Genomic DNA, 26,350 nt, shown 5'->3' on the forward strand with positions numbered 1-26,350 from the left:
TTGTTGCCCATTACTATTAATTCTTTTGGCTGATTTTTGCCTTTAGATATTTTGAAAATTATTAAATTGATCATTAATAAAGTATTAAAGATGAGACGTGCTTTCGACTACAAAAAAAAAACCTTTTTCTTTTCTTAATATTATAAAGCTGCTATATTTGATTGAATATGAACGCTAATATCGGTTTTGATAAAAATCTCATTTTTGCGATTTTTTATAATATTTTTTTGCTTGTGTTTGTAGTTTGCGAATAAAACCGAAAATAATAAGGAATCGGAAAAATTATGAATAGATTTTTTCTTGGACATGCGCGCGCGGTTTGTTGCAATTTGCAACAAAGAATTTAAAAAAAAAAAAAAAGTAATCTAAAGAGACTCGCATTGTATTGCATTCTTTTCATCATGGATCGTGCTACATACTTATATTTTAAGTATATTTCTAAACATATTATTACTACACATACTCGTACATATATTGTAATTCATTTCAAATTAATTTTTAATGTATTAAAAATAAAATAAAGAAAAAAACCGGCACACAAAAATGAATTCATTTTACATTGGGATAAAATAGAAAATTATTATTAAGAATAAGGAAAAAGTTTGAGAAAATTTTTATATGATTCATATTTGCGCCTCCTTTGAGTGCAACAGCTCAAAAATAAAAAAATTATTCCGGCATTTGAAATGATAAAGCACCTGTCCCATTTTGATCCTTAATTATTTTTTTTAATTTTGTTTTTGGTTTTTTTTGGGTTGTTCTTGCGCGAAATAATTGAAAAATAACTTTGCTGATTAAATTTTAATTAAAATGTTGGTTGAGCCTTTCTTTTTTGAATGTATGTATGTATGTATGTATATTGCATGTAAGAGTTAAGATCAATCAAAAAATTGGAATTTGTTATTATGAAATTTCATTTATTTCATCAATATATTATATAGAGAACATGCTTCAGAACACCAACATATTTGACATGAAATTTTGATGCGAAGAATTTTTTTTATTGAATTCTTCAATTCCGGCTTGAAATATTTTTAATAATGGAACAGTTTTGATTAATTAAATGTAAATTTATATGGTGAATATTTTGTTTTTTTTTGGAAATCAAAAGAAGGACACGCATTTCAATCTGCTGTTTAAATACGTGTATGCGTATGAGTGAATTTTTTCTAAAGAAACTCATAACTAATGTAGAATATTGAGGGCGAAATGTTTTAAATTTTTTTTAAAATTGATTTCTTAAATGCAAAATAATAGGCCAATACCAAATCAATAATATAACAAATTTCAACAACACTGTCCAAAAAATTCAATAAATTTAAAAGCTTATATAAGATTAAGAGTGCAGACGATTCAAAAATTTTTTTTTGTTTTTGTGTAGAAATTCGTAATTTACCATTTTTAATGTAATCCTAATATAACTAAATTGAATTATCAGATTTTTAATAAATTAAATTAGTTCCGGCATGACAATCAAATATTTCGAAAATGCATACATGTGATTTTATTTAAAGATGATTGGCATTCAAAGGCCTTTTAGAAATTCTTATATTCTTTAGGACTTTCAATAAAATGAAATGCAAAATGTTCGCCCAGTGACCTATCACTGCCACATATCTTCATAATATGTACTAAATGCAAGTATAGGGGAGACTGTTCGTCAGTGGCACTTTTTTTTTTTCTTTGTCATATAATTTTTTATTTTTCAAATATTTTCAGGTGCGGTTTTTTGCGTCTGAAAGATACATATCTAAGCTATTTTTAGCAAAACGAACACTCTTGTCTTGGAAACCAGAAAGTTATCAAATTAGAAATTAAAAAATAACACTAACTCTAATAAGGTACTGTAAAAGAACCCTTTGAAAATATGAAAAGGAAAATTTAGTACCTCCACGCTAGAGAGCCTTCAAACCGTAAGAGCGAGCATTAGTTTTTTTTTTTTCTTTTTTAAAAAAACACAATCATGAAAATTTTCGAAAAGTCACTTGTCCAAAAAGAAAATCATAATTACGTTTTTAAAATAAAAATTACAAGAAAAAAGAAAAATTTTTAAAGATTGCAGGGAAAAATCATATTAAAATGAAAGAATGAAACAAAAAAAAACACTGTATATCGTGGACCGCTTCAGAACAGTCTCCCCCCCTACTTGATAATTATAATAGTATTGAACTGTAATGGAGATTAAACTTACTCTGTCTAAGAGAGAAAAAGAAGAAAATCTCATTTGTTGCCCAGAAGTAGTATGCATTCCCTTACTTGCTACATAATGGATGCTTTTATTAGAAGTAGCTCTCGAATCAGTGATTATAATTTAGTTATACTATAATTCATATAAATTTAACATATACGAGTAATACACATAAAGTAAATAAACTACACGAAATATGACAAAAATTAATAACTGTATACAGAGCTGCATAATAACTGTATAGAAAGCTGTAGTGCTTAATCAGCAAGGGAGTCGAATGGTATACAAAAATTCCAATAAAAAATCATTGTTAACCACAACTGTCCTTACAATAATGAGTCCCTTAATAAAATTACAATCTAAAATAATTTGTCATTTTTTTAATAAAACAAGAAAACCAAAAATTTTGTTGATTTAAACAACAAAAAAAAATTATCTAGATTTTAATAAAAGAAAATAATGATTGAGTACAACAGATAATTTTTATTTTCTCATTTATGATTAATTGTATATCTTTCTCTTTTCAAATAAAATTTTAAGAGAAATGAAAAGAAAAGAACGAAAAAATATTCATAAATTTTAAATGAAATTTAAAAATAAAAAAAAAATTAAAATAAATATTCAATTATTCAAAAAATGAAAAAAAAAAATGTACAACACAACCTTCGAATATAATATTATCAGACTTGTATACCATTTGATAAAATCTTACATCTTATAAAAAGAACAACTAGAAAGAACACAAAAATAAAGAACCTAAGAGCAAATAATAAAAATAAAAAAAAAATTTTTTAAATTCCACCTTCCAAATTCCTTCTTTCAACCACCAAACTAACAAATTTATCAATTGACTGACTGTAAACCAAAGCAACCAGCCAACAATCCAACCAGCCCAAGTGAAAATGTACACCTATATATAATTTTTGTATGAACGTACGTACATAAACACCTCTTTATTAATAATATTATCTACACTTTTATATGAGAGAGCATACTCTACTACACCCAACCATTCCTTCATGTACACCTTCATACATAATCAATATTTTATGTGCCTACCAACAGTAATGTCCAAAATAAATTCAGCCAGATCATTTAACCGCATCGCCCATTCAATTATGTATGGTAAATTTAATTATTTCTTTAAAATATATAAAAAAAAAAAAAATTAATAAAAAAAAAAAAAGTGTGTACATTTTGGTTTTCTTCTTCTTTTTTGTTGTTTCTTAACCCAACTTCGATAAAAAATGATTTGTACTCTGGCGTGAATTTGACAGTCAATTGAAAATGATTCATTGAATGAGCAAAAAAAAAAAAACCAACCAAAATATGAGAGGACGACAAAAAATATAAGAAGAAATGCGTAAAAGAAATTGAAATACGGCGGCCCAGCAGGGAAGTTTTTAACAAAAATCTATATAGTGAAATTTTTGTTTTTTCAAAAAAAAAAAAAAAAAACTCACATGTCCTCATATGCTGCATATCAATAAAAAAATTTCATAATAAGTATGTGAGTAAGTTGCAATGTTTGGAATATGAATAAGAAATATTCTCTTGATCATTTCCAATGAATTCGAATTTTTATCCAAATTCCAAAAAATTTTTTTTTTTTTTTCAAATTACTTACTTACATATAGTACGTATAAGATAATTTGTAAGAAAAGCAATTAGTAGTTCTCGCTCACACACAAACTTATGTGACCGTATAACTTGTACAAAAACATTTCAATTTTAAGAAAATCTAAAAAATAAAGAGTGGACAGACAGAAATGCATTATTTTCATTAACCCTATACATGAGCACATATGCATAGGTGCGTATGCATTGCATTTGCAGACCAATAATCTTTAGAATCATCAATTAAATTATGCGAAGAAATTCATGAAATTTTTTAATTTTGAAAAAAAAAAATTGAAATATGTAAGAAATGTAAATAATTATTTTAAAATTTTAATTTAAAGAGTTTTATATTTCATTTAATAAAGAAAAAATAACAAATTAAATATTTACTGGCATGTATAAGACTTAAAAATTTAAAAAAACAAGTAAATATTTTAATCGGTTCTCCCTATATATTACATCACATTATCATATCAAAACTGACTTACAGAACTGTATCAATGAGAGGCGCCATATGATATTCTCCTTACGGCAGGCTAGTCACATACCTATTTTACTCCATGACGCTATGAAACTTCGGCATGATATCTTGCACTAGCCTTGTGCAGTAGTGAAGAAAGAAAAAAAAGAGAAAATATGATACGTATTCTCCAAGTCATTAGTATTGGCAAAAGTGAAAGAAACTCGATTGTTAAGTTGAACATTTGCAAAACAGAACAAAGTCACCATTTTGAACGATTGTTGTACATTTTTCTAAGTCATTGAAGAAAAAAAGTTCGTATAAAAAAAGATTTGCAATACTCTATTTTTCTCTATTTTCCCAGATCAGGTAGCGTGTTGACTCATATACCAAATAGAAGTTCAGTTGACAAGGTTGCCATCTGTTCTAAAATTAGAGAAAGCTTCAATGTTACGCCACCGAGAAAATTAATGTTTTCTAAAAATGAAAAGTTAAAATTATCAAATTTTTCGAACTTTAAAAGTAATGTGATTCCCAAATTTGAACAGATTATAACTAATGTAAATATTCCTAAAGAAGCCCTTACTCTGAGATTTCAAAATCATATTTATTAACGCGCATGTCTTAGACTACAGTCGCAGAGTTATACTTAAAATTTCAAAAAGTAAAAAAAAATCAGTCGAAATTAACTTTAAGCCCCTGTAACTTCGAACATTTTGAGCTGTGAACATCGTCTCCATACAAAAGTCTTGTTTACTCATGAAGGCCTAAACAATAGTATATAATTATATAGCAGCGCTTATCATAATTATATACCGTAATTTATTATCGTAAGATCATTATTATATACCGTTCGATTACATTATCGATTTTATTGTCTGAATCAAAATGTTTATAGCTTATACTCTTCAAAATTTGTCATTAATTCTAAAAGTTTTTGAAGTTTATCAAATATTTAATCCTAAGTCTTTATTAAAGAATATCGTAAGATGATTATGCTAGGTAGCTTAATCTAGTCTAGATTCCCTGAGATAGAAAAGTGAAACAAATTATTTAATTAGCTATTCTGTAACAATAATTTCCGGCATTTTAAAACTTAGGCACCTCTTTTCTTTCTTTGTTTTGCATTCCTATCTGAATGGAATATGAATGGACATTCAATGTTAAGAACAGTCTACCGATGGAGTGTATTTTACATCCAACTCACATTATTTAAAAAATTACACAATTATTTGCCAAAAATCAGTGTACATATTTTTTCTTCCTCAAAATTTTTCCTTACAAAACGGAGACCAAAAACAAATAATGACTAAAGAAATATGATTTGTGCTATTGGAATTTAATTTGTCCTTTTTTGTGAAAGTGTCTTAATATACACTTTATTCCCATATTTCTTTCTACTCCTTTCTTATATCAGATTTTATGCTTATATACGCTTGTACGTTACCCACCATAGATTTCATATTCAAAAGTAAAAAATATTGAAGAAATAAAGAGCAGGGAAATCTTTACGATGGTTAAAAAATTTTTACGTTATTTATTTTTTTTTTCCTTATTTTATATGTATGTATATATTTTATGTTTTCGAACAAAATGACAGTTTGTTTGATTTAACTTCTGTAAAGGAGTATTGTAATACAAAATGTCATAAATTTTAAACTCGATTGTTGCATTTACAACACATAAACACATTATTGATACAATCTCGTACTGCATTATGGGATATTCAATTAAGTTAGTAAACATATTCAATTCTCTTTGGTACATTATTGATTTTAAAAGAGAACTATTGAACTGTTATCATAATATATTATTAAATATTTATAAAAGGGGGGAGACAATAATAGTAGCATGCTAACTATAATAGAAGTGTATGACAGTAGTAAAATTCTGTTTTTTTTTTTTTTATTATTATTTCATAGTTCAATTCAATGAGTTTTCTTCTATAAGTTTTCTTTTGAGTGTAAAAATAAAATTTATGAGAGGAACTATTTATTATTAAATGTAATTCTTGATTGGAAGAACGTGTATTATAGGTATATCATACCTATAGATCTTTAATCTGAATTGTAACCTTTTAAAATTTGTTTGCCTTATAAATTGAATTATTTATAGTCGAAAGCAATTTAAATGAATTGTTCTGTAGATATGAAATTATTTAATTTATTAAGTTAGTTGAATTTTATAATTTGAGTGTGGAATTTAATAAAAATAAAAGGAACGCGTATATTTCTGCGCGTATGTGCGACACTATAGCCTAACAAACTTGCAATGATTTGCGTAAAATATTTTTAGCTATTTTAAATACTAAATTAATAATATTATTGGCTACAATCCAGCCAGACATTAGGAATTGAATATCAGAAATTCGACTACTTTACGAAATATTTTAAAATTTTATAGCCCATGTCTCAAGAATTATCACACTAAATATTCAATATCAAATTTTATATTAAATTAAATATCAAATTGTTAAATTTATCAATTTAAATATGAAGTTGTCTATGAAAATATCGAAAATTTTCTAATATTTATTTTTTATTACAGAAATGGTTTTAGTTTTAAATGGTGTCCTACAGGACGATTGTCCAATGGATACAACAACATTATTTTTACAACATCCAGTATATAGAGAATATGCATCACAATTATTAGCAATACCAACAAAAACAGTTGGACCAATGGGTCTATTATATGTTGGACAAAGAGAAATGGCAGCTGTTGCACCACATGATAAAAATGTTAATATAATTGGTTCAGAAGATGCAACAACATGTTTAATTGTTGTTGTTAGACATTCTGGTTCTGGTGCTGTTGCATTAGCACATTTAGATGGTAATGGTATTGATGAAGCTGTTACAACAATGGTTGCCAGAGTACAAGAATTAGCATTAGGCTATCCAGAAGGAAGAATTGAATTACAATTAATTGGTGGTTTTAGAGATCAACAAGGATATGCAGAGGATATATTTTATAGTGTAATGCGTAAGTATATAAGAAAAATGTTTTTTTTTTTTAAGGATATTTTATAAGAAAAATATTTTCTTATAACTTTAATGAAATTCAATATTTTTTTTTTCCTGAAGACCAGTTCAGAAAAGGTTATTTTGTTGATATTAAAATAACAAAACTAATAAGACATAAGATTATTTAAAAATCTTTAATTAATTTTTATAAAATTCATGTTCTCCATGGAGAATTTTGGAATTCAGAATCTCCATGGATCCAATTTTTTCTAATTCTTCGTATTTTTTTTTTTCTAAATTTCAGAATCATTTCATAAGCATCATTTAGAAATTGATTTAACACAAGCATGTGTTGGTGAATTAAATACAATATTACGTGGAGATATACATTGGCCAATAATATATGGTGTTGGTGTTAATATAAAAACAGGTGAAATATTTCCAGCTTCATTTCCAGATCGAGGTCCTGATCAACAGCTAAGAATAGCTAGAAATTTTACTGGTGCTCATAGTGTAAGAAAAAATTTACTCAATTTTTATTAAAATTGATAAAAAATATTATAATTTTTTTTTAAATGAAATATAGGTCTTGGATATTTATGATTCAACATTAGGTATGTTAAGAATTGGACCATTTAATTATGATCCATTACGTGGTGTTGATTTATGGTTAGCGCAAAGTGATGAATTTTTATTAAAACATTTATCAACAAGTCCGGATGTTGAACCGCCACATTTTGCAATGATGGTAAATAATAATAAATTAAATTTTCCTTTATATATACATTTTAAAAGCTACTAAAATGAAATTTTGCACAAAAATTTTGTATGTATATGTGCAAAATCAAAATTCCTAGTATGCCAATCAATGTTTGAATATTAATATAAATTTCATAACTAATTAACCATAACATTAATCTTAGATATAAATTTTTTGTTTTTCTTTTCTTAAACAAATAGCTACGATCAGCCCTACAATATATACAAGAAAATCAATTTCCTGCTATAACAGTTTTCCGAGATAATCGACCTCATTATTATCGTCGTGATGAGACAACCGGTTATTGGGTACCAGTACGCTATTGAAATTACTACACACAAGACACAAACAACCCCGGATACAAAATCAGAAATGGAAAAATATTCAAAAAAAAAAAAAAAAAAAAAACATTTTTTTTTTTTTTTCAAAAAGTCACAATAATTTCTCGACCGGCCGACCGACTCTCTATAATTGCAATCTATAAAAAATTCAAAATTAATATTAAATTGAGAAAATGAGAAAACAAATTAAATATAATTTAATTAAACTATAAATTAAATTAATTAATATTAGTTTTATATGAAAAATTTTAAATAAAATCATTGTATATTATTAATTAAGTATATACGATTATGTAATTTTCAAGAGAAGTGATATAAAATACATAATTTTTTTTTTTTTTAAATAAATTTTTTTAAATTAAGAAAATATTTTATAAATTAAGTAAACAAAAAAAAAAAATTCGTAAAAAAAAAGAAAAAAAATTTTTTGTAATAATTAATCGCGCGATTTTTATTTTTAAGTTTAAGCTTTAAGTACATTTAAAAAAAAATATTTTTGAGAAAAAAAAAATATTATAAAATTAAATTAATATTTAGTAAAATTAAACAAATCTTAAATTTGCTTACTCTACTTTCTTCAACTCTTTTAGTTCACAATATCGTTTTTTGTATATTCAAATCGAACATTCTACAATAGCCCTTCCAATATTTTTAGTGTTTGAATTTTAATTTGAATTTCTTTAATATTATAATTCCTTGAGTTCCAAAATGCAGTAATATTCTAAGCTCCCAAAATTTATAATTATTGTGAACACTGCATTACTCTATTTGGCAACTCAATATTCAAAAATTTATCAGTACTGATCGTATTTTTTTTTTCCTATTTCACTCCTGGAAGGAGTATAGGGCTGGTGCATAATATTGTTGATAACCATGAACCAGTTTCTAACTTCATTAAGTTTACTAGGTTGGTGACGAGTCTACAGTAAACTGAGCATAATAGAGCAATAAAATATAATTAAATTTCAATGTTTTATTTATTGCATTTCCAAAAGCAATCTTAAAAGAACATAAAAATTTTATATTTAAAATTGTGAATGTATAAAACCACGAAATTTAATAAATTAATAAAAACATTTATTTTAATAAAATTGAAATTATTAATTTTTTAAATTTGATTATTTCTCAGCACCTTTACAATTTCTAAATTTAATAAAATTTATTTAGCTAAAAAAATGCTATAAAGAATCTCTGTTTCCGAAATTGTGTTTTCAGTTTTGTTGAAATTTTACTGAAATTCAAATTCATTTAATTATTTATATATTTAGAATTCAAATTACAAACCAATTGAAATATTTAATTTTATAATAATTTAAGAATTTATGAATATTAAAAAATTTTTTGTTAATTTTTTCTGTTCAATTAAAAATAAAACAAATATAGTAAACTTAATGAATTATGAAAAACTATAATTTCGTAATTAAATAGAAAAAAAATTAAATAAAAATTATTTAATGTCTTAATTTTCTCAAAAACATTACAATTAATTACCAATTTTCTTATATTTTCTCTATAATTCTAATTTTTCACTCACTGGTTGATACCCTTAAAAATTCTAATCCTCACAAATTAAAAGAAATTCTTCATCTTATTAAATGGTTAAAATAAAAATAATTTGTTATATTATATTTTAAATTAAAAATTTTTAATTATAACAGAAAACAGAAAAAAAAAATGGCTAATTAATATTATAATTAAAATAAATAAATAAATTAATTATTGTAAATATTTTGAATTCCTAATATTTCTTTTTTATTTTTTTTTGTAATAAATCAATTGTTCACTTTTAAAATAATTATTATTATCATTATTATTGCTATTATTGCAATTATTATTATTATTATTATTATTATTATTATTATTATTATTATTATTATTATTATTATTATTATTATTATTATTATTATTATTATTATTGTAGTTAAGTAAAAAATATAACAGGAAAAGAATACATTATGGAATATTCTTTATTTCTTTACTCTTTATCTCTCTATCTAACTATCTTTCTCTTGAATCAATTAATTATAATTAATTAAAATAAAACAAAAAAAAATTAATAAATAAATTAATTTTACGATTTTACTGTTAAATTTTAAATTTATTAATTATTATTATTATTATTATATTAAAGAAAAAAAAAATAAAACAAAAAATAGTTATTTTATGATGGGAATAAATGTTAATTTTGAAAAAAAGAATATTTACAATTTTCTATATTTTATATTTTGTTTGTGATGTGTAGTATTTTTTAGGTTTTAACAAAAGAGAATTTTAAAATAAATGCTCATATAAGAAGTGCTTTCTTAAATAACACTTTAATTAAAAAAATAGAGTAATATTTTTTTTTAATTATCGTAATTAATCAAATTTAATTTGATTATTTGTAATTTAAAACTTCTGGCAGGGTTAATTAATTCTGAAATTAATTTTTGCTCCTAACAACAATTTATCGTATTTGGCATATTGCTGTTAGACTTGTATCTATTCTTTATCTGGGGCTATATATTCTTTGCTCTAGTAATATATTCCTGCATTAGTAATCGTCATAATTTTTACAATTAAAATTCTTAACAGAAACAGCTACAAAAAAAATAAAATTAAAAATTCTTTTAGACATCTACAATTATAAATTTTTATATTTTATCTTAATATTGAGAAATACAAATATTTTAATCTAACAAGAAGGTTATCCTTTTTCTTATCTTTAATAAATTATGCAATTTTCTACTTTTTTAAAATTATATACAGGTAATTTATACCGATAATGCATATTATTAGTTACATTAAGGTAATAAAGAAAACAATTGTAAAAAAAAATAAATAAACTATAAAAAATGAAATTACAATTTCAAATTTAAGAAAAACAAATTTACAACAAAAAAATATTGATAGTAGGCGTAAAAAATGCATTCTTTACAATTAAATAACTAATTCTTATACATTTGTCCCATAAATTTATATATTTTGAATAATAACAGAGTGGATCAAAAAAATATTTCTAAAAATTTGAGAAAATTTTTAATGAAAAATTTAGCATTAAAATTGAAAATAATTTTAATATAAGTAAATAAATTATTTTTAAAGATAATTAAAAACTGCTGAAACATTGGTAATGGCTTATTATAAATAATTTTTACACTATCCTTTGCCGAAAATTTCATATTGTTTGAGTTGAAAAATTTAATGTTATGTGATAATGTAAATTCAAAGTATTCTCGTAAATAAGTTAATGTAAATTATCGTAAATTTAAAAATATTTTGGAATTTTAACACTTAAAGTCAGGGATTTAGTGAATTGAATGTTTTTGAAAATGCAATTCTGAAAGTTAGAATTGCAAATCTTTAAAAGCTCTACATTTTTATTCGTACAATTTCGAAAACACACATTTCCGCTGATGCCAAAAATTTCAAAAACACGGTACTGCAGTTCCTCTTAAGATTTACACTGTACTGCAGTTTCTCTTAAGATTTCCAATTATTAAGTAAATACCCCTTCAATGTTATTATGAAAAAAATTATATTTAATGCTAAACGATAAACAACAAAAATCTTCAAAAATAAATGTTAAATAATTTTTACAACACCTTGTAGATACTTACATATACATGCCACTCACATAAATATTATAATATACAAATCTATGGACAATTTGTAAAACATTTAAAATGTCAATCAAATCTAATAATTTTTTTTGGTAACAACCCCTTTTAACATATCAAAATGTCTTTTTTAAACATAAAATATTTATGTAAATTATTTTAATATATGTATACAAAATGTTAACAATCTTAACAAATTTTTAACATTACGTACTTGCATATTATGTATGTATTTACATATTATACATATATATTACATAATCCTGTAACTGAACTGTAATAACAAGACAAAATCAGTATTTATTTATGTACATAACGTAATACACAAATATATGCATATATTAAATATTTCTACATACTAAAATTATTTGTAAGTGCATATGAGAAATCTCTATCTTTAGTAAATCTTAAATACTTCCCAAGGATTATTGTTCTTTTTATTTTAATTTGTTATGTTTATGATGATATTAGCATAATAACAATACAAAGGGAAAATAACAATAATCAGCCCCAGTCAATGTGAAGTATGAAAATATTTATACATATATGTATATAGATATATAACAAAATATATGTGTGTTAAGATATTGTTTTAGGTAGGAAAGAAGAAATGTAAGGTATTCATTCAGAAAACGTTTTTATCTAAATTTTTCACAATAATTTTATTTATTGTTAATTTGATTTTTATTATACCAATTCAGTTTTGATTGTTTATCTTTTTCAGTTATATGATTCTAAAGTTCATCTCAATCTCAATTATTGAATTTTTCATTTAAATTTGTTTTTCTATTTCTTTTAAGTGAAAAATAAAAATTCAATTTTGTTAAATTTTTTTATTGATAAAGATATTGCTCTGATATGAAAATAAACTTATCTATAAATAAAATCAAGAGAAATTTTACAAAAGATAGAATATTTACATTCTAACTAGTGTTTTAATATGTACACTTAATGTATAACAAATACAATTGGTTTATAACATAGAATGCTACAAACAACATATTTTACAAAATCAAGACAAGAGTACCTAGTAACAAGGATAATTAAGGTCGCGCGAATATTAATTAATAAACCTAAGAACCGTTTACAATTGCAAAATGAATATTTTACATGTTATTTGTTCTATGGAAAGTGTTATGCTACAGATTCTACATGTCCTATGGCACGTAAGTATATGAAGATTACTTTAATCACTAATGAAGATTACCTTAGCGTGAATCAATGTTAGAAGTGCTATAAATTTACTAGGTGCAAAGACATTCAAAAATCAACAAAATCAACAAGAAAATTCATCAACAAAACAAATGTAATATTGATGGCAACGAACGGATTCATGATTGCAAAATACACCAATAGCCTTCAATTTAAAAAAAAAAAATATTCTTGATTGCAATGTTAGATTTCTAAAGGAATACAAACTTTAAAAATTCAAGGCATTAAATATTTAAAAAATAGGAAAATAATATTCAAAGTCCATTCCTTTATATTTGATACTATTCAAATCTGAACCCTTTTAACAAATAATTTACAAGATAAAACAAATAATTGAGAAAACAAAAAATATGTACATTTTCTTTCATGCAACATAAATTAAAGAATGCCTATTAAATTTCATGATGGTCAAAAAAAATTAACTTAAATTATATTATGTAAGTTGATAATAAAAATTTTGTATCATCCATCTTTTATATATGTATGTGCACATATGTACTCATCTATCGTTTTCATCTTATTCATTTAATAGCCATAACTCAGATTCATAATAATAATTATATGTCTTTGTGGTCCGGGGTTAATTTAATTTATTAATTGGAATATTGTTGAAAATCAATTGTTCTTGACATTATATAGAATTTATTACGCTCATAAATGTAATATATGTATGTATTTTAATTTTATTCTTCCATCTTTTTTTGTTTTTTTCCATCTTTTGGCTAAGGGCCATCAAATAATTTATAAAGAATAATTGAATTTTATAAATTGGAATTCATTTTTATAATAATAATTTTCTGATCTATATTATATTAATTTTTAAAATTCTATATGGTGCCAATATAAATTTTAAGATATAAGTACGCACATACGTACATTATATTACAAAAAAATTTATGATATATTTAAAATTATTTACTATGAGAATAAGAAATAAAAATTTATATTAAATTATGAGATTTATGTATATGTATATTCAAATGTTGGTATTGCAGTTTTAATTGAATTAATTGTTTTTTCTTTATTGCCAAGTTTTTATCGTTTCATTAAATTTGTATATCATGTAGATTGAAAATGACTAAGTAATTATCTGCTATTAGTTCACAATGATCACATCTTCAAAAAAGTAATTATTGAAGAGTTTTCAAAGAAAAATTCAATTTAAATTTTTCTTTTTTTTTTAATAAATTGAAAAAGAGTTTTGAAATTTTAAATGAAATATTACCAACTGGTCCAAAATATAATTAAAATTATTTCAAAGGTGTTGCAAAAACATAATGTCATAATGATTATGTTAACCCATGTCCAAAATTTATTTTCCAAGAAATTTCTTCATAATAATTTATACGATTCAGTTCGTCCTTAAATTATTTCAAAATAAATATAGAATATGTGTCATGTTCTTTGTATTGCCTCATTATCGGCTAGATTCACATTTGACATAATTTTTGCAGCAGATTCTTATTTTTGATTATTAAATTTTTGTTACAAATTAATATTAAAGTTTCATCCATTTAATAACTGAATACAGCACAAACTGCCAATATTTGCAAATGTAAAAAATTATTTTTCAGTTTTGATTGAAAATCACAGCCTTTACACTGAAATTAAGAAATAAGTAATTTTGAAATTTTTCAATTTTTTAAAGTTTTTAGTTTAATTTTGTTATATACAATCGGAAATGAACTACCTTTTATTTGGATATGATATACATACATATAAGTGAAAAATTACAATGGCAAATAATTATGAATTGGTGTTGCCATTGAGGTTACAAAATTATTTTAGTAATTAAATTGTATTAATTAAATTCACAATAGTAATTAGAAATCAAAACATTCACCATAATAATGAAACTATTTTAACAATTTGTATTTTCAACAAATTTTAATGCTAAATTAAATATTTAAAGACAATACTGGACTTATCAAAAAAGCCCGACCAAAAATTGTTTTTATATTTCAAATTGTGATAAATTCAAAAAATTATCTTGATTGGAAATAATTTAAAACCTAATTCCGACTATTAATATTCAACAATTGGAGAATTTTAATTAAAAATTATAATACTCGTAATGGAATAAAAAAAAACAATAATTTTTAAAAGAGAGAATAAAATAATTTTATTGATTTTTTAATTCATATATATATTTTTTTTATTTTTATTATTTTTATATAATTTTTGTTTGTTTTTCGTTTTTAATTTTTATATACTTTAAGTATATTTTTTTTTTTATATATAAACAAAAGTAAGTTATAATTCAATTTCAATAATTTAAATTATTATAAAGGCATTTAAGATAAATAATTATATAAAGTTTTTTTTTTTTTTTGTTTTATTTTTTAAATTATTTCAAATTAATTCAGTGTGTATTTATTTTTTTATTCATTGTGTAATTGTTTTTAGTTTTAATATTGTTTTGCAGTATAATATTGTTTTTACGATATTAATTTAAATTTTTATTTTTTTAAATATTTAAAATTTATAGTGTAAAAAAAAATGGTATTTTCATTCTTATTTTCAGTTGTTTTTTCTTTGTTTTTCAAACAAATATTTATTGTTATATTATTATTTTATACAACAATAAAATTTTTAATATTATTAGCAAAAATTATATTATTTTTATTTTTTTTTTATATTTTGTTTGTTTATAACAATTTCTTTTTTTTTTCTTAAAATCTAATTAATTTATAAAAATAATGTACGTCGTAACTTAAATATAAAAATTGTTTCATAAATTGTATTTGATACATTATTAAATATATACTAATATTAATTATTTTTTTTATAATATAAATAAGGCCATTTTAGTTTTGATTTAAATTATTGTTATTGTTCTGTTTCATATTTTTTTTTTTTTAATTTATTTTTAAATGATATGAAAATGTTTATTTGATATTTGGTGTGAGTTAGTTTTTTTTTTATATTTCAATATAATTTTTTTAATATTAAATTAAGTTTTCAGTGCACTTTAATGATTTTTTTTTTCGATTTTTTTTTATTTCATATTTTTTTGTTTTTTATTTTTTTTTTTATTTATAAATAACATAAAAATTATATAAAATTTCTATTTAATTTCAATGAGATTTAAATATGAGAATTAATAAAAAAAAAAAATTAGAAAAAAGGAACGAAAATTGTGAAAATATTGCTTTGATAAAGAGAACACTTAACAACTAAAATGAGTTGTTTCAAAAAAATTAAATAATAAATGAAATTCAAAAATAAAAATTAAATAGGAATTAAATGAGTATAAGATGAATTTTATAGAAAAGAAAACATATAAAATTATATAATTACATTGTGCAATCATTTTGGTGATAAATACTTTAATTTTTTATTAACAAAATCAAGTTTTATTTTAATTAAAATTTTCACATTTTAAAATCTTTTGAATTTAAAAATATTTCAATAGTACATCAAAATTTATTTAAATTTTTGTTTTTACTCTAACCTAATTTAAAAAAAATATATAAGTTTAAAGAATAAAAATTTAATTTGCGTTTTCGATTTAAATATTCCAACAATGTAATTATATTAATTTAAAATATTAATAGTATTAATAAAAAAAAAAAAAAAGTGCCAGGAAATTTAATACCATTTCCTTTTCTTCTTGATAAAAAAAAAATAATAACAACCTATTTAAGGAATATAACTTATTAAAACTGGGTGGTTTTTCTTTAATTTACTGGCAAAATTATCTTGTTACACAGTAAAAATAAAAAAAAAAAAAGGACGAGTAATGCAAATTTATTTTTTAAAATTATAAAAAATTAGTTTATGTATATAAAAACATGATATCCTTTTAATTTTTCATATAAACTAAATGTTGTTCATATTTAAAAATATTTAATTAATTTAAAAAGGACAATATATTAAAATTAAAAAATTAAAATCGTAAAATGCTTTTAAAATCAAAATTTTGAAAGTATTTCCCGGCATTTTATCATTTCTTTCATATTAATTACTGTTTTTTGAATTAAATTTCTTTGTCTACATTTTTTTATAATTTTTTGAAATTTTCGAATAAATTTGCAATATTTAAAAAATAATTAAAAATATAAATCGCAACATTAAACTTTTTTTATCTACTTTAATTTTTGCGTATTATTTTTTCAAAAGCTTTCATTTCTTTTTATTTATTTTTTATAAAAATTTTCCTGTGACAATATTTCATTGAAACCATTGTACAATACTTCAGCTAAATCATTTGTTGTATTTCCACATTTTGAATGACAATCATCATCATTATCATCATCTTCATCTGTATTAAATAAAAATAAAAAAAAAATATTTCTTTTTTCTTGTTTTTGATTTAAAAATAAAATACAAAAACACAGGGATACAGAAATAAAATATTAACAAAACACAAATGTATTCCAAAATGTTTACAACAAACTAAAAACTTCTCTTCTATTTTAGAACTTCATGGAAATATCGTTTTCGCATCGTGAAGGATTGAATGAGAAAAAATTTTTTCTTATTAATTTTTTGAATATTTGAATTGATAAATAGTAGATTATCTTATCTTGATGCCAAAACTTAACTTTTTAATTTTTTCGTTTTTTTTTTTTTTGTATATTTAGTTCTCTACTAGAATTTTTATGCATTTTTATTTTCTGTTTCTACTTGGCATGAATCTATAATGTCATTGACAATATCATTGACAACATTCGATGTTTTCCCTGATGGACAAGAATTTATAATATCGTTAACAATGTCTTTCACAACATTTGATGGGTTCGTATTAATATCTTGCATAACTTCATTTATAATCATAGATTTATCGATAATTTCTTCAACAATACCTTTAGTAATATTTGGTGATTCATTTTTTGTTCCAACTTTAAATTTATTTTCACTTCCCGATTCGACGCTTTTACCATCTGAATCAGTTTTAATGCCGGAATCAATATTTTTTGATGATATTGTTGTTTCATCCCAATTTGATGTATTCGATATTTTATTTGATATTAAATTGAATTTTTCTTTAATCGTTGAAACCAATTTACCAGCTATATCTGTACTTTGATATTCAAGTTGAACTACCGCTGGATCTATTTCATTAGAGAAATTTTCTAATGAAGTACATTCACTATCGTTATCTTTAATAATATTAACTTGGAATGTTTCGTTAAAATGTTCATTAATAATTTCTGAAAAACAATCTTGTGCTTCCTTTGACCAAAAATCAATATCGCCTAAATTTTCTAGAGCACAACGTTTAGCTAATGCTTCAATTTTTTGAAGATTTTCAGGTAATTCACGCAAATCATCAGTAAATGCTTCATTGCCAAAATCCATATATATAACTTTTGCACCATTTTCGGCACCTACAACATTGATTTGTATGAATATATTATAATTATTTCAAATCAATTTTAGTTAATATGCCTTTTTGATACTAACCTAACAATAATATTTTCGCTCGGTAATAAGCTCCATCATCTGGAAATTTCGCTGCACATATATCTCCGATTTTAGGGTCAACTAATTTATTAAAATGATCAGCTGCTAAAAGTTTTTCAGCAATTTCATTCAATTTAGCATCATTGTCACAAATTTGAACATAAAAATCATTTGGATTATTAATGTGACTTACAGTACAACTTTTAAATGAATTAACGTTAGCCATATTTTCACATGATTTTGATTTATACATCTTTAAAAGTTCATTGTAAATATTGCTGTTTTTGTTATACAATTTAATCTTCCATTCATCTTCTTTATCAGTCTGGTTCATTATTTCTATTTGAAATATTTCACCAAAATGAGAATCCATATAACTTAAAAAAAGTTTATTAAATTTATCATAATCAGTTCCGACGTCATCAAGTATCAAACAGCATTTGGTTGCCATATTTCTTATATTCTTCAAATTATCAGGCAAAATTCTTAAATCTGTTGTTTTGGCACTATTTCCAAAATCTATAAAAAATACTTCCGCTCCAGTTGCATCGGCACTAATTACTTTTGCACGATAATAACTATTATCTTCTGGGAATAGTCCAGCATAAATTTTCTTAATTTCGGGAAGATCTGATACTAGTTTCATTTCATTGCAATTTTGTAGTTTATTAGTAATGTTTTCAACTTCATTGACCTCATCTTCCAATTGAATATAAAATTCGTTAAGAGATATGATGTGACTTATAATAACATTTTTGCGTTTTTCATTTATTTCAGGCTGTAAAAATAGATCACTCTTATTCATCATATCGAACCCCAATCCTATCTTAAGCCTATCACAAATATCTTCGCCATTCAAGTTTAGTTTAATAATCCATGGATCAATTTTTTTATCCAATATTATCATATCTACATTTTCTGTAAAGAACGGTTCCAATATTTCATTAAACTTTTCAATTACGTTGTCGGCGCTCAAATCAAATCCTACTCCAGCTAAACTGACATGTTTTGCCAAATTGGTCACTTGCTTCAGCTCTTCTGGTAAAACTTTGAAATCATTCGTTATAGAACAATTTCCGAAATCTATATAAAGTACGTTGTATCCATCATTCTCTTTAGATAAAATTTTAGCCCGATAATAGTTTTCATCTTTTGGATATAGAGCTGCATATATTTCTCCTACTTTGGGATCCAATACTGGTTCGTTGACATCAAACAGCTTATCGGTTACCATTTCTAATTCATTAACTTCAGAATTTAATTGAACATAAAAATCAATAGGAGAATTAACATGACTTATAACTACACTTTCCTTTTCATGACCAATTACACCACTGTCTGACAAAGTACTCATTGTCATAATGCTCAAACTTAAAACATCATTTCCCGGTGTTTTAGACTTAACATTGACATTTTCCTCACACAGTGGCTGCAAAATATCTAGAAGATTTGTATCACCCATTGTTAAATCTACAACTGCAGCTTCGCCCGGTTTTTTTAAGTCAACCACAAAGACTGTTTCTCCGCCCGCCGCTAGTTCAACGAATTTTTCTTCAGCTTTTTGAGACCATTCAAGTATGTTATTTGGCATGCGAAGGCAACATCTTTTTGAAAGATATGGAGCATTTGCAATATCATCCGAAATTACACGTGCTTCGGTTGTAATAGCGGTATTACCGAAGTCAATAAATAAAACTTCAAAACCGCTGTCCGTTTCTGATAAAATTTTAGCACGATACCATTCGTTATCATCTGGGAATATAGCTGCGCATATCGTTCCAATTATATTTTCACTACTTGCGTTGTTACTTGGTATTAAGGGAAATTGAGAATAGCCTGTTAAATAACTAGCAATTGCTTCCAACCCGTCAGAGTAACTTTCCATTTGAATATAGAAATCCGCTAGTCCGTTAATATGACTTATGAAACAAGATTCGCCTGATTCAACAATCTCTAACCGTTTAACTAGTTCTTTTGAACATAAGGTTTTTGCAACATTTGAATTATCAATGAACAAATTTACATAATTTTTTTTTTCACTTTCAAGAATATAATTAAAATGAACTTTTTTATCCCTATTTTCATTAAATAGTCTATTCGCTTCCTCAGGCCAATCACTACCGCATTTTGGGGCCACAGCTAAAGAGCATGGTATTCCAAACGACTTAATTGTTGTAAAAGGCTCAACCATTTGTTTTATATCTGATACCTCAACCACGTCAATATTTCCGTAGTCAATAAATTGGACAGCAATTAGCTCATTATCAAAAACTTTAGCTCTATACCAAATTCCTGCAAATTTTCAAATAGAAAATATTCAATTTTAAAAAGAAAAAAATATTTATACAAAATCGCCTTACCGTCAACTGAATAACGTGCTACACATTTCTCATCTTTGGATATAGTTTTTAATAATGGTAATTGTTCAGCTACAATTTGTAAATTACCCTGCATTTTCTCAAGCTCCTTTGAATCAGCATCTAACTGTAAATAAAATTTCCCTGGATTCTCAAAATGACTAATGTAAGCAGCATACATATTAGGTAATTTTATTGATGGTTCGACTGTAGTTTGCATAGGTATGTCAGAGGGTGGTTCATCAATCATTTCATCTTCATCTTTGGTTTCAATTTTCAATTTTTCCTTATGTTCTTTGGAAGCAATTTTTGGTTTATCCACAGATATTTCTTCAATATTATCATTTGATTTTAATAGTTCATTTTCAAAATCACTCAAAATTAAAGATTTGACACAATCTATATCATATTTTTTCTCGATCAATCCTTTCTCTTCAAGGACATTCATTAAACTATAATCACTGGATAAGATGTCCACGATCCAGCAACCCTCATAAGATTCCAATATTTTTAATTCTAACTGATAATTTCCTACTAGGTCTCTAATTTGTTTTATCACAGATTCCTGGTCCATACTTTTAATACTTTTGAATGGTAAATAAATTTCCATTGCGAAGGCACTTGAAATTGAAAATCTCTCTTCGAGTCGTTTTAATTTACTAATATTGTCGATTGTTTCGTTATTTCCATAATCAATGTAATACACCTCGAATATGGAATCGTTATTGTTACTTGCTTCAACTCCTACACCAACATTTGGCTTAATTGATGATATTTGTGCTCTATACCAATTACCATCTTCAGAATTGGCTGCACATATCATTCCTTTTGATATACATTTTAGTATGTCCCCTTGGAAAAAGTAATTAATGAAAATTGAGGCTATTAATATTAGAACACAAATTATTTACATTATTTACCTTTGGTAATATAGTAATCATACATCTCATTTAAAAGTTCGTTAGCTTTCTCTTCATTTGAAATAGTTTGAGCATATAATCTGTTTGGTGTTCTAACGTAAGATATTTTTACATCCAGTTTATCAGACATTACCGGATAATCATATATAATTGGCTGAGCATTTTCTGTTAAATCATTTTCTGCTGGATCCACCATTAAACTAAATAAGTATATATTATATAGTTTTAGAATTGAAATACTATTGCGTAATTGATTAAACTTACATTTTATCTTGAGTTACACTAATTATATCAAAAAAGCAATATTTTCCCTCATATTTATCTTTAAATTTGGAAGACAATCCAGGATTAGATTTAATTAGCTTAATGTTATGATAAGAACACATTAAATCAATGTCACAGCCTTCAATTAAAATTCTAAAATTTGAAAGATCCGCAACAGAAGACACTTTTGCTTTAATTTGTTGCCCAGCCAAAATATGTAATTTGGTACCTTAAAAAATGTTATTTTAAAAAAAATTGTTTTGATAAAAATACTAAACAAGTACCTTCTTTTAGTTCTGATACCATGCCTTCTTTAATAAGTATATGTTTCAGTGAATCATCTTTTAGATTAATATTTACAAAATACGTATTATTCTCTTTTTTCATGTACTGGCAATTCAAGGTAATTCCCTGTTTTAAATATTTGGCGATAAAATCAATTATTTTTTGATTTTCATAATTTGATACGATATTTTCAAATGAACAAAGGTTCGCCATTACAGGCACTTGAGCGAAACGCTTTTCCATTTGCCACATGTCATTTTCTTCAACTATTGATCGATTTCCAAAATCAATAAATTCCACTTTGTATTTCTTCATTTGAGGATTACAAGCCAAGACCTTAGCTCGATATAAAACATTATCCTGTTTGTATTTGGCAATCACAATAGATCCAACTTCGATTTGCTTGTTTTGAATAGCACTCCTGTTTTTGTAAAAAGTTTGCATTTTTCGCATCATTTTTTCAAATCTGCTGGTCATCTTAGAGTCGTGCGTGAAAAATTGATGTGGTGAAATCCACCAACAAATAACAACTTCTTGAATGGACGGAATAGGTATATCAGCAGATTTTAGTTCGAAATTAAATGGTAAGAACTCTTCCGTTGAACCTTCGAATTCACTATCACTACTGTCGTATTTATGTTTTTGAGTGGGGGTCGATGTTCTCTTTGACCAGTCCTCTGAAGAATTGCTATATGCAAACTTTCCAGAACTGTCATTTCCACCATTGTAGCGTCTATAAAGAGTTTGTAGTTTTTAAATTAAATTAAAGACACTAACAAAAACTTCTTTCTAATTTTGGTTTACCTGTCATTATTACGTTGATTTTGAAATCTTGGGGGCAAATTTCTTCCGCGACCTCCCCTTCCAGGTCTTGACGATGTAATTGCAGAATCCCTACTGCTATTTCGCGTAGTATCTTTTTGAGTGGGTGCATTCTTCCGTTGACCTCTGCGAAAACCTCTTGTACTACTGCTTCTGCTGCTACTGCCACTGTTGCTATTTTTATCTGAATTTCCCTGATTATAATTTATACTTGTAGGGGTGATGGTTTCCACATTGATTACTGGTATTTCTGTTTGTTTTGGACTTAGAAAATTATTGTTCTGGACTTTAGTTGGAAGAGATTGATTTTGCGTTTGTTTGTTATTATTATTTTTAGGAGACGTAGTTGCTGTAGAAGTAACAGGCGTGCTATTTGCGTTTAATTCTTTCTCCATTCCTATGTACTTATTAAAAGGAAGATTTAATTTAAAAAGTCTTTTCATTAAATTTAATTCTGGCTGCAGAGATTCATCAACTAAGTTTAAGAGATAATAATGACTTGTAAGCATTTTAAATATTTTAACTTTAAAGTTTCTTCTACCACCATCGGATTCTTCAGCGAGCATTTCAAACTGATTTATAACGCTATCGCTTATAGAAGATGAACTGTTATCCTCAAAACCTTTTAGACAACACTGAATTGCATGTTGAGGGAATGATGTAAATCTTTCGTCTATGTAATTCAATGTGGAAATTTTTGTATGACGTTCAACTCCAAAATCAACTTGACGTATATAAACTCTGTCATTATTTTCTGCCTTTATAATTTCAGCTCTGTACCAAGCATTTTCGTATTTAAAAGCACATGGAGTGCCTTTAATAAGTTTTTTAGGAACACAACTATATTTGTTACAGTAGAAATCTAACTCATCCATCATTTTTTCAAAAGCATTTTGTTTTGTTTTCTTATGAACATAAAACGATTTTGGAGAATCAATATAACAAACATTTACGATTTCATCTTGTTCCAGTGCTTCAGGCTTAGTGTATGTTATTTTTCTGTTTTGAAAGTCTTTTAATATATTGAAAATATTTCTATTTTCATAATAAAGTTCACAATATTGTACAAGAGGTGGTCCCTCTAAAGGTGTTACCTTCAATTTTAAAACTTTGTTCAAAACATTTTTCTTAAATAATTCTTTCAGACTTTCATTAACTGGTTCCAATTCCTTATAACCAGACAGTGCGAAGCGAAACGAAAAACATTTAATGTCAAGTAATGGTATGGGAACATCAAATAAATCACAGAAAGGAATATTTTCTGTGTTTCCAAAATCAACAAATAAAATTTTACATGATGTTAAATCAACATTCATTATAACTGCGCGATAATATTGCAAGCCAATTCTGGGACATCTTGCTATACAAGCCATACCAATTTTTGCAGGCTCTGATAGCCTACGTAACTGATAAGAACTTATTTCATTCATCATTTTAAATAAATCTTTCTGGTTTTCATGTAACTGCACTGAAAAGGAGCATGGTCCGTTCTGTACATTACTAATAACTACTTCATATGTTGTTCCAACAAGCAGGGTAGTAATTTTAAATGTGGGAATTCCCGTTTTTTGATATGGTTGACTTGGAATTTGAGGTCTAATAAAATGAGCCCGTATTGGTGGACCTGTGTATGGAAGTTTGAAGTTTTCATTGTGAATTCCTTAAAAGAACGTTAGCAATGGAGTAAGCAGGTTAGCTATTGATAGTGAGCGAGATGCATTTTGATATCATCTTTAATCACTTACCTTGGACCATAGATCGAAATAATGGTATATCGACTATACCTGGTTTCATCCCATCATAACCATTTCTATAATGTGGTTGTCTCGCTGGTCTTATATTTTTTGATAAACCTTTTATGTACGTATTTATTGGGTTTTTAGCGACTCGTGTATTAAGAGCAAAATCTTTTTTAATATATTCGAAAGTCACTAGCTCTCCATAGCCTTTGCGTTCTAATATAAAATGATTTAAAGATTTGTTTTTCCATCTTATTTGAATGAAAATCTCATCGCCAATCTAAAATTATATTTCAAAATGTTACTATAAAAAAATATTAAAATAATTTTTTACGTACCCTTCCTTCAACAGTAAAATCAACAGTTTGATACAACAACTCATCATTAATTTCTTGAATTTGATACGGTTCCCATGAATTTTTTATGCCGCTTAATATAAATGGTAACGACTGGACAGGCATTAACTCAAGTTCTTTAGGAAATTTAGACATACGGATCTACAAATTATTTTTTTATTAAAAATGTAAGTTATCTATAAATATTTTCAAAATCTTACATTAGTTATATCAAGTATATTATCAAACCCATAATCCATATAATGAACATTGACACGCCCTGTACTTGGAAATTTACTAACTATTCTAGCTCTAACAAATCTGTCACCCTTCAAAGCAAGACAAAAATTGCCAATTTGGGCAACTTCCATAATTGGAATTGATGTTTGAATCATTGGGGCTCTTACTAAGCAATCAATATTTTTTTGTATAATAGTAACATTTTCAATATTTTGTTGGCCGTAAATTCTCAAATAACCACCTTAAATAAAAAAAATTGCAACATTAAACAGTATTTTTGATATACATATGTATATAAGCAATTACCTATTGTGGTCACACAAGTAATATGAATACGCGTAGTTTGCATTATTTTTGCTCGACGTTGTTGGTGTAGGAGTTTCAATTGTTTCTTATTTTATTCGAGTCGATCTAAAAGCAAACAAAAAACAATTTTATAAATTTTTTCAAAACTTACTTATATGCTAAATCAGCACATTCCAGCATCTAAAATGAAATTTGATCTTAATCTTAAGAAAAATTTACAATTCCCGTTATAATCTACACATGGAACTAGTTGAATAAAATATTCTTATTTTTTCTTCATAAAATCCTCAAATATTTTTAAATTAATAATAACCTTTATATTTTCGGTGTCTCATCTAATGAAAATTATTGATAAAATGTTCAAAAACTAAATTTAATTTTTTTAATTTATTTATTTTTCCCAACAAAATATTTTTCACTGTTTAATTTTGCAGAACACCTCATAAATGCTGTCGTTCCCACAACATTTCAGCTGACTTGACATTATTATTAATTGTCTAGAAACTATGTTCCACAGAACGAAGCAA

The 26,350-nt window shown here is 24.9% G+C and overlaps 2 protein-coding genes across 6 annotated transcripts in view; one reads left to right on the forward strand and one right to left on the reverse strand.

Annotated features, from left to right (window-relative positions):
* Positions 1 to 8,425, forward strand: part of LOC129614624 (protein N-terminal asparagine amidohydrolase) — a 67,675-nt gene extending 59,250 nt beyond the window's left edge. For all 3 annotated transcript variants that reach the window (XM_055529343.1, XM_055529341.1, XM_055529342.1), the window contains exons 3-6: positions 6,816 to 7,253; positions 7,539 to 7,747; positions 7,821 to 7,982; positions 8,195 to 8,425. In XM_055529343.1, coding sequence (XP_055385318.1) covers positions 6,818 to 7,253; positions 7,539 to 7,747; positions 7,821 to 7,982; positions 8,195 to 8,320 — 933 coding nt within the window. In that variant the 5' untranslated portion in view covers positions 6,816 to 6,817 and the 3' untranslated portion in view covers positions 8,321 to 8,425. The remainder of the gene's footprint in view (positions 1 to 6,815; positions 7,254 to 7,538; positions 7,748 to 7,820; positions 7,983 to 8,194) is intronic.
* Positions 8,426 to 16,630: 8,205 nt separating this feature from the next.
* LOC129614613 (maternal protein tudor) lies at positions 16,631 to 26,278 on the reverse strand. 3 transcript variants are annotated; one of them, XM_055529327.1, is made up of 13 exons: positions 26,137 to 26,278; positions 25,824 to 25,928; positions 25,499 to 25,758; positions 25,281 to 25,439; positions 24,949 to 25,222; positions 23,186 to 24,863; positions 22,381 to 23,114; positions 22,097 to 22,325; positions 21,833 to 22,032; positions 20,916 to 21,764; positions 18,556 to 20,847; positions 17,955 to 18,479; positions 16,631 to 17,410 (listed from the first exon to the last, which is right to left on the reverse strand). In XM_055529327.1, the coding sequence occupies exons 2-13, from the start codon at positions 25,864 to 25,866 to the stop codon at positions 17,286 to 17,288; spliced, it is 7,368 nt and encodes a 2,455-aa protein (XP_055385302.1). In that variant the 5' UTR covers positions 25,867 to 25,928; positions 26,137 to 26,278; the 3' UTR covers positions 16,631 to 17,285. The 3 variants fall into 3 exon arrangements, with proteins under 3 accessions (XP_055385302.1, XP_055385301.1, XP_055385300.1); XM_055529326.1 differs by having other exon boundaries at positions 17,267 to 18,479; positions 23,186 to 24,827; XM_055529325.1 differs by having other exon boundaries at positions 17,267 to 18,479.
* Positions 26,279 to 26,350: the final 72 nt, after the last annotated feature.

Source organism: Condylostylus longicornis, unplaced genomic scaffold (genome assembly GCF_029603195.1).
Source record: "Condylostylus longicornis isolate FDR11 unplaced genomic scaffold, ASM2960319v2 ptg000114l, whole genome shotgun sequence".
Taxonomy (NCBI): Eukaryota; Metazoa; Arthropoda; class Insecta; order Diptera; family Dolichopodidae; genus Condylostylus; species Condylostylus longicornis.

What these genes read in the sequence shown, in the direction of transcription:
- LOC129614613 (XM_055529325.1), bottom strand. Translation starts at nt 25,866, where the DNA reads ATGCAAACTACGCGTATTCATATTACTTGTGTGACCACAATAG. An exon ending in ATTTCGATCTATGGTCCAAG is followed by an intron (nt 24,864 to 24,948) that starts GTAAGTGATTAA and finishes CGTTCTTTTAAG; the next exon opens with GAATTCACAATGAAAACTTC. An exon ending in AATCAACGTAATAATGACAG is followed by an intron (nt 23,115 to 23,185) that starts GTAAACCAAAAT and finishes AACTCTTTATAG; the next exon opens with ACGCTACAATGGTGGAAATG.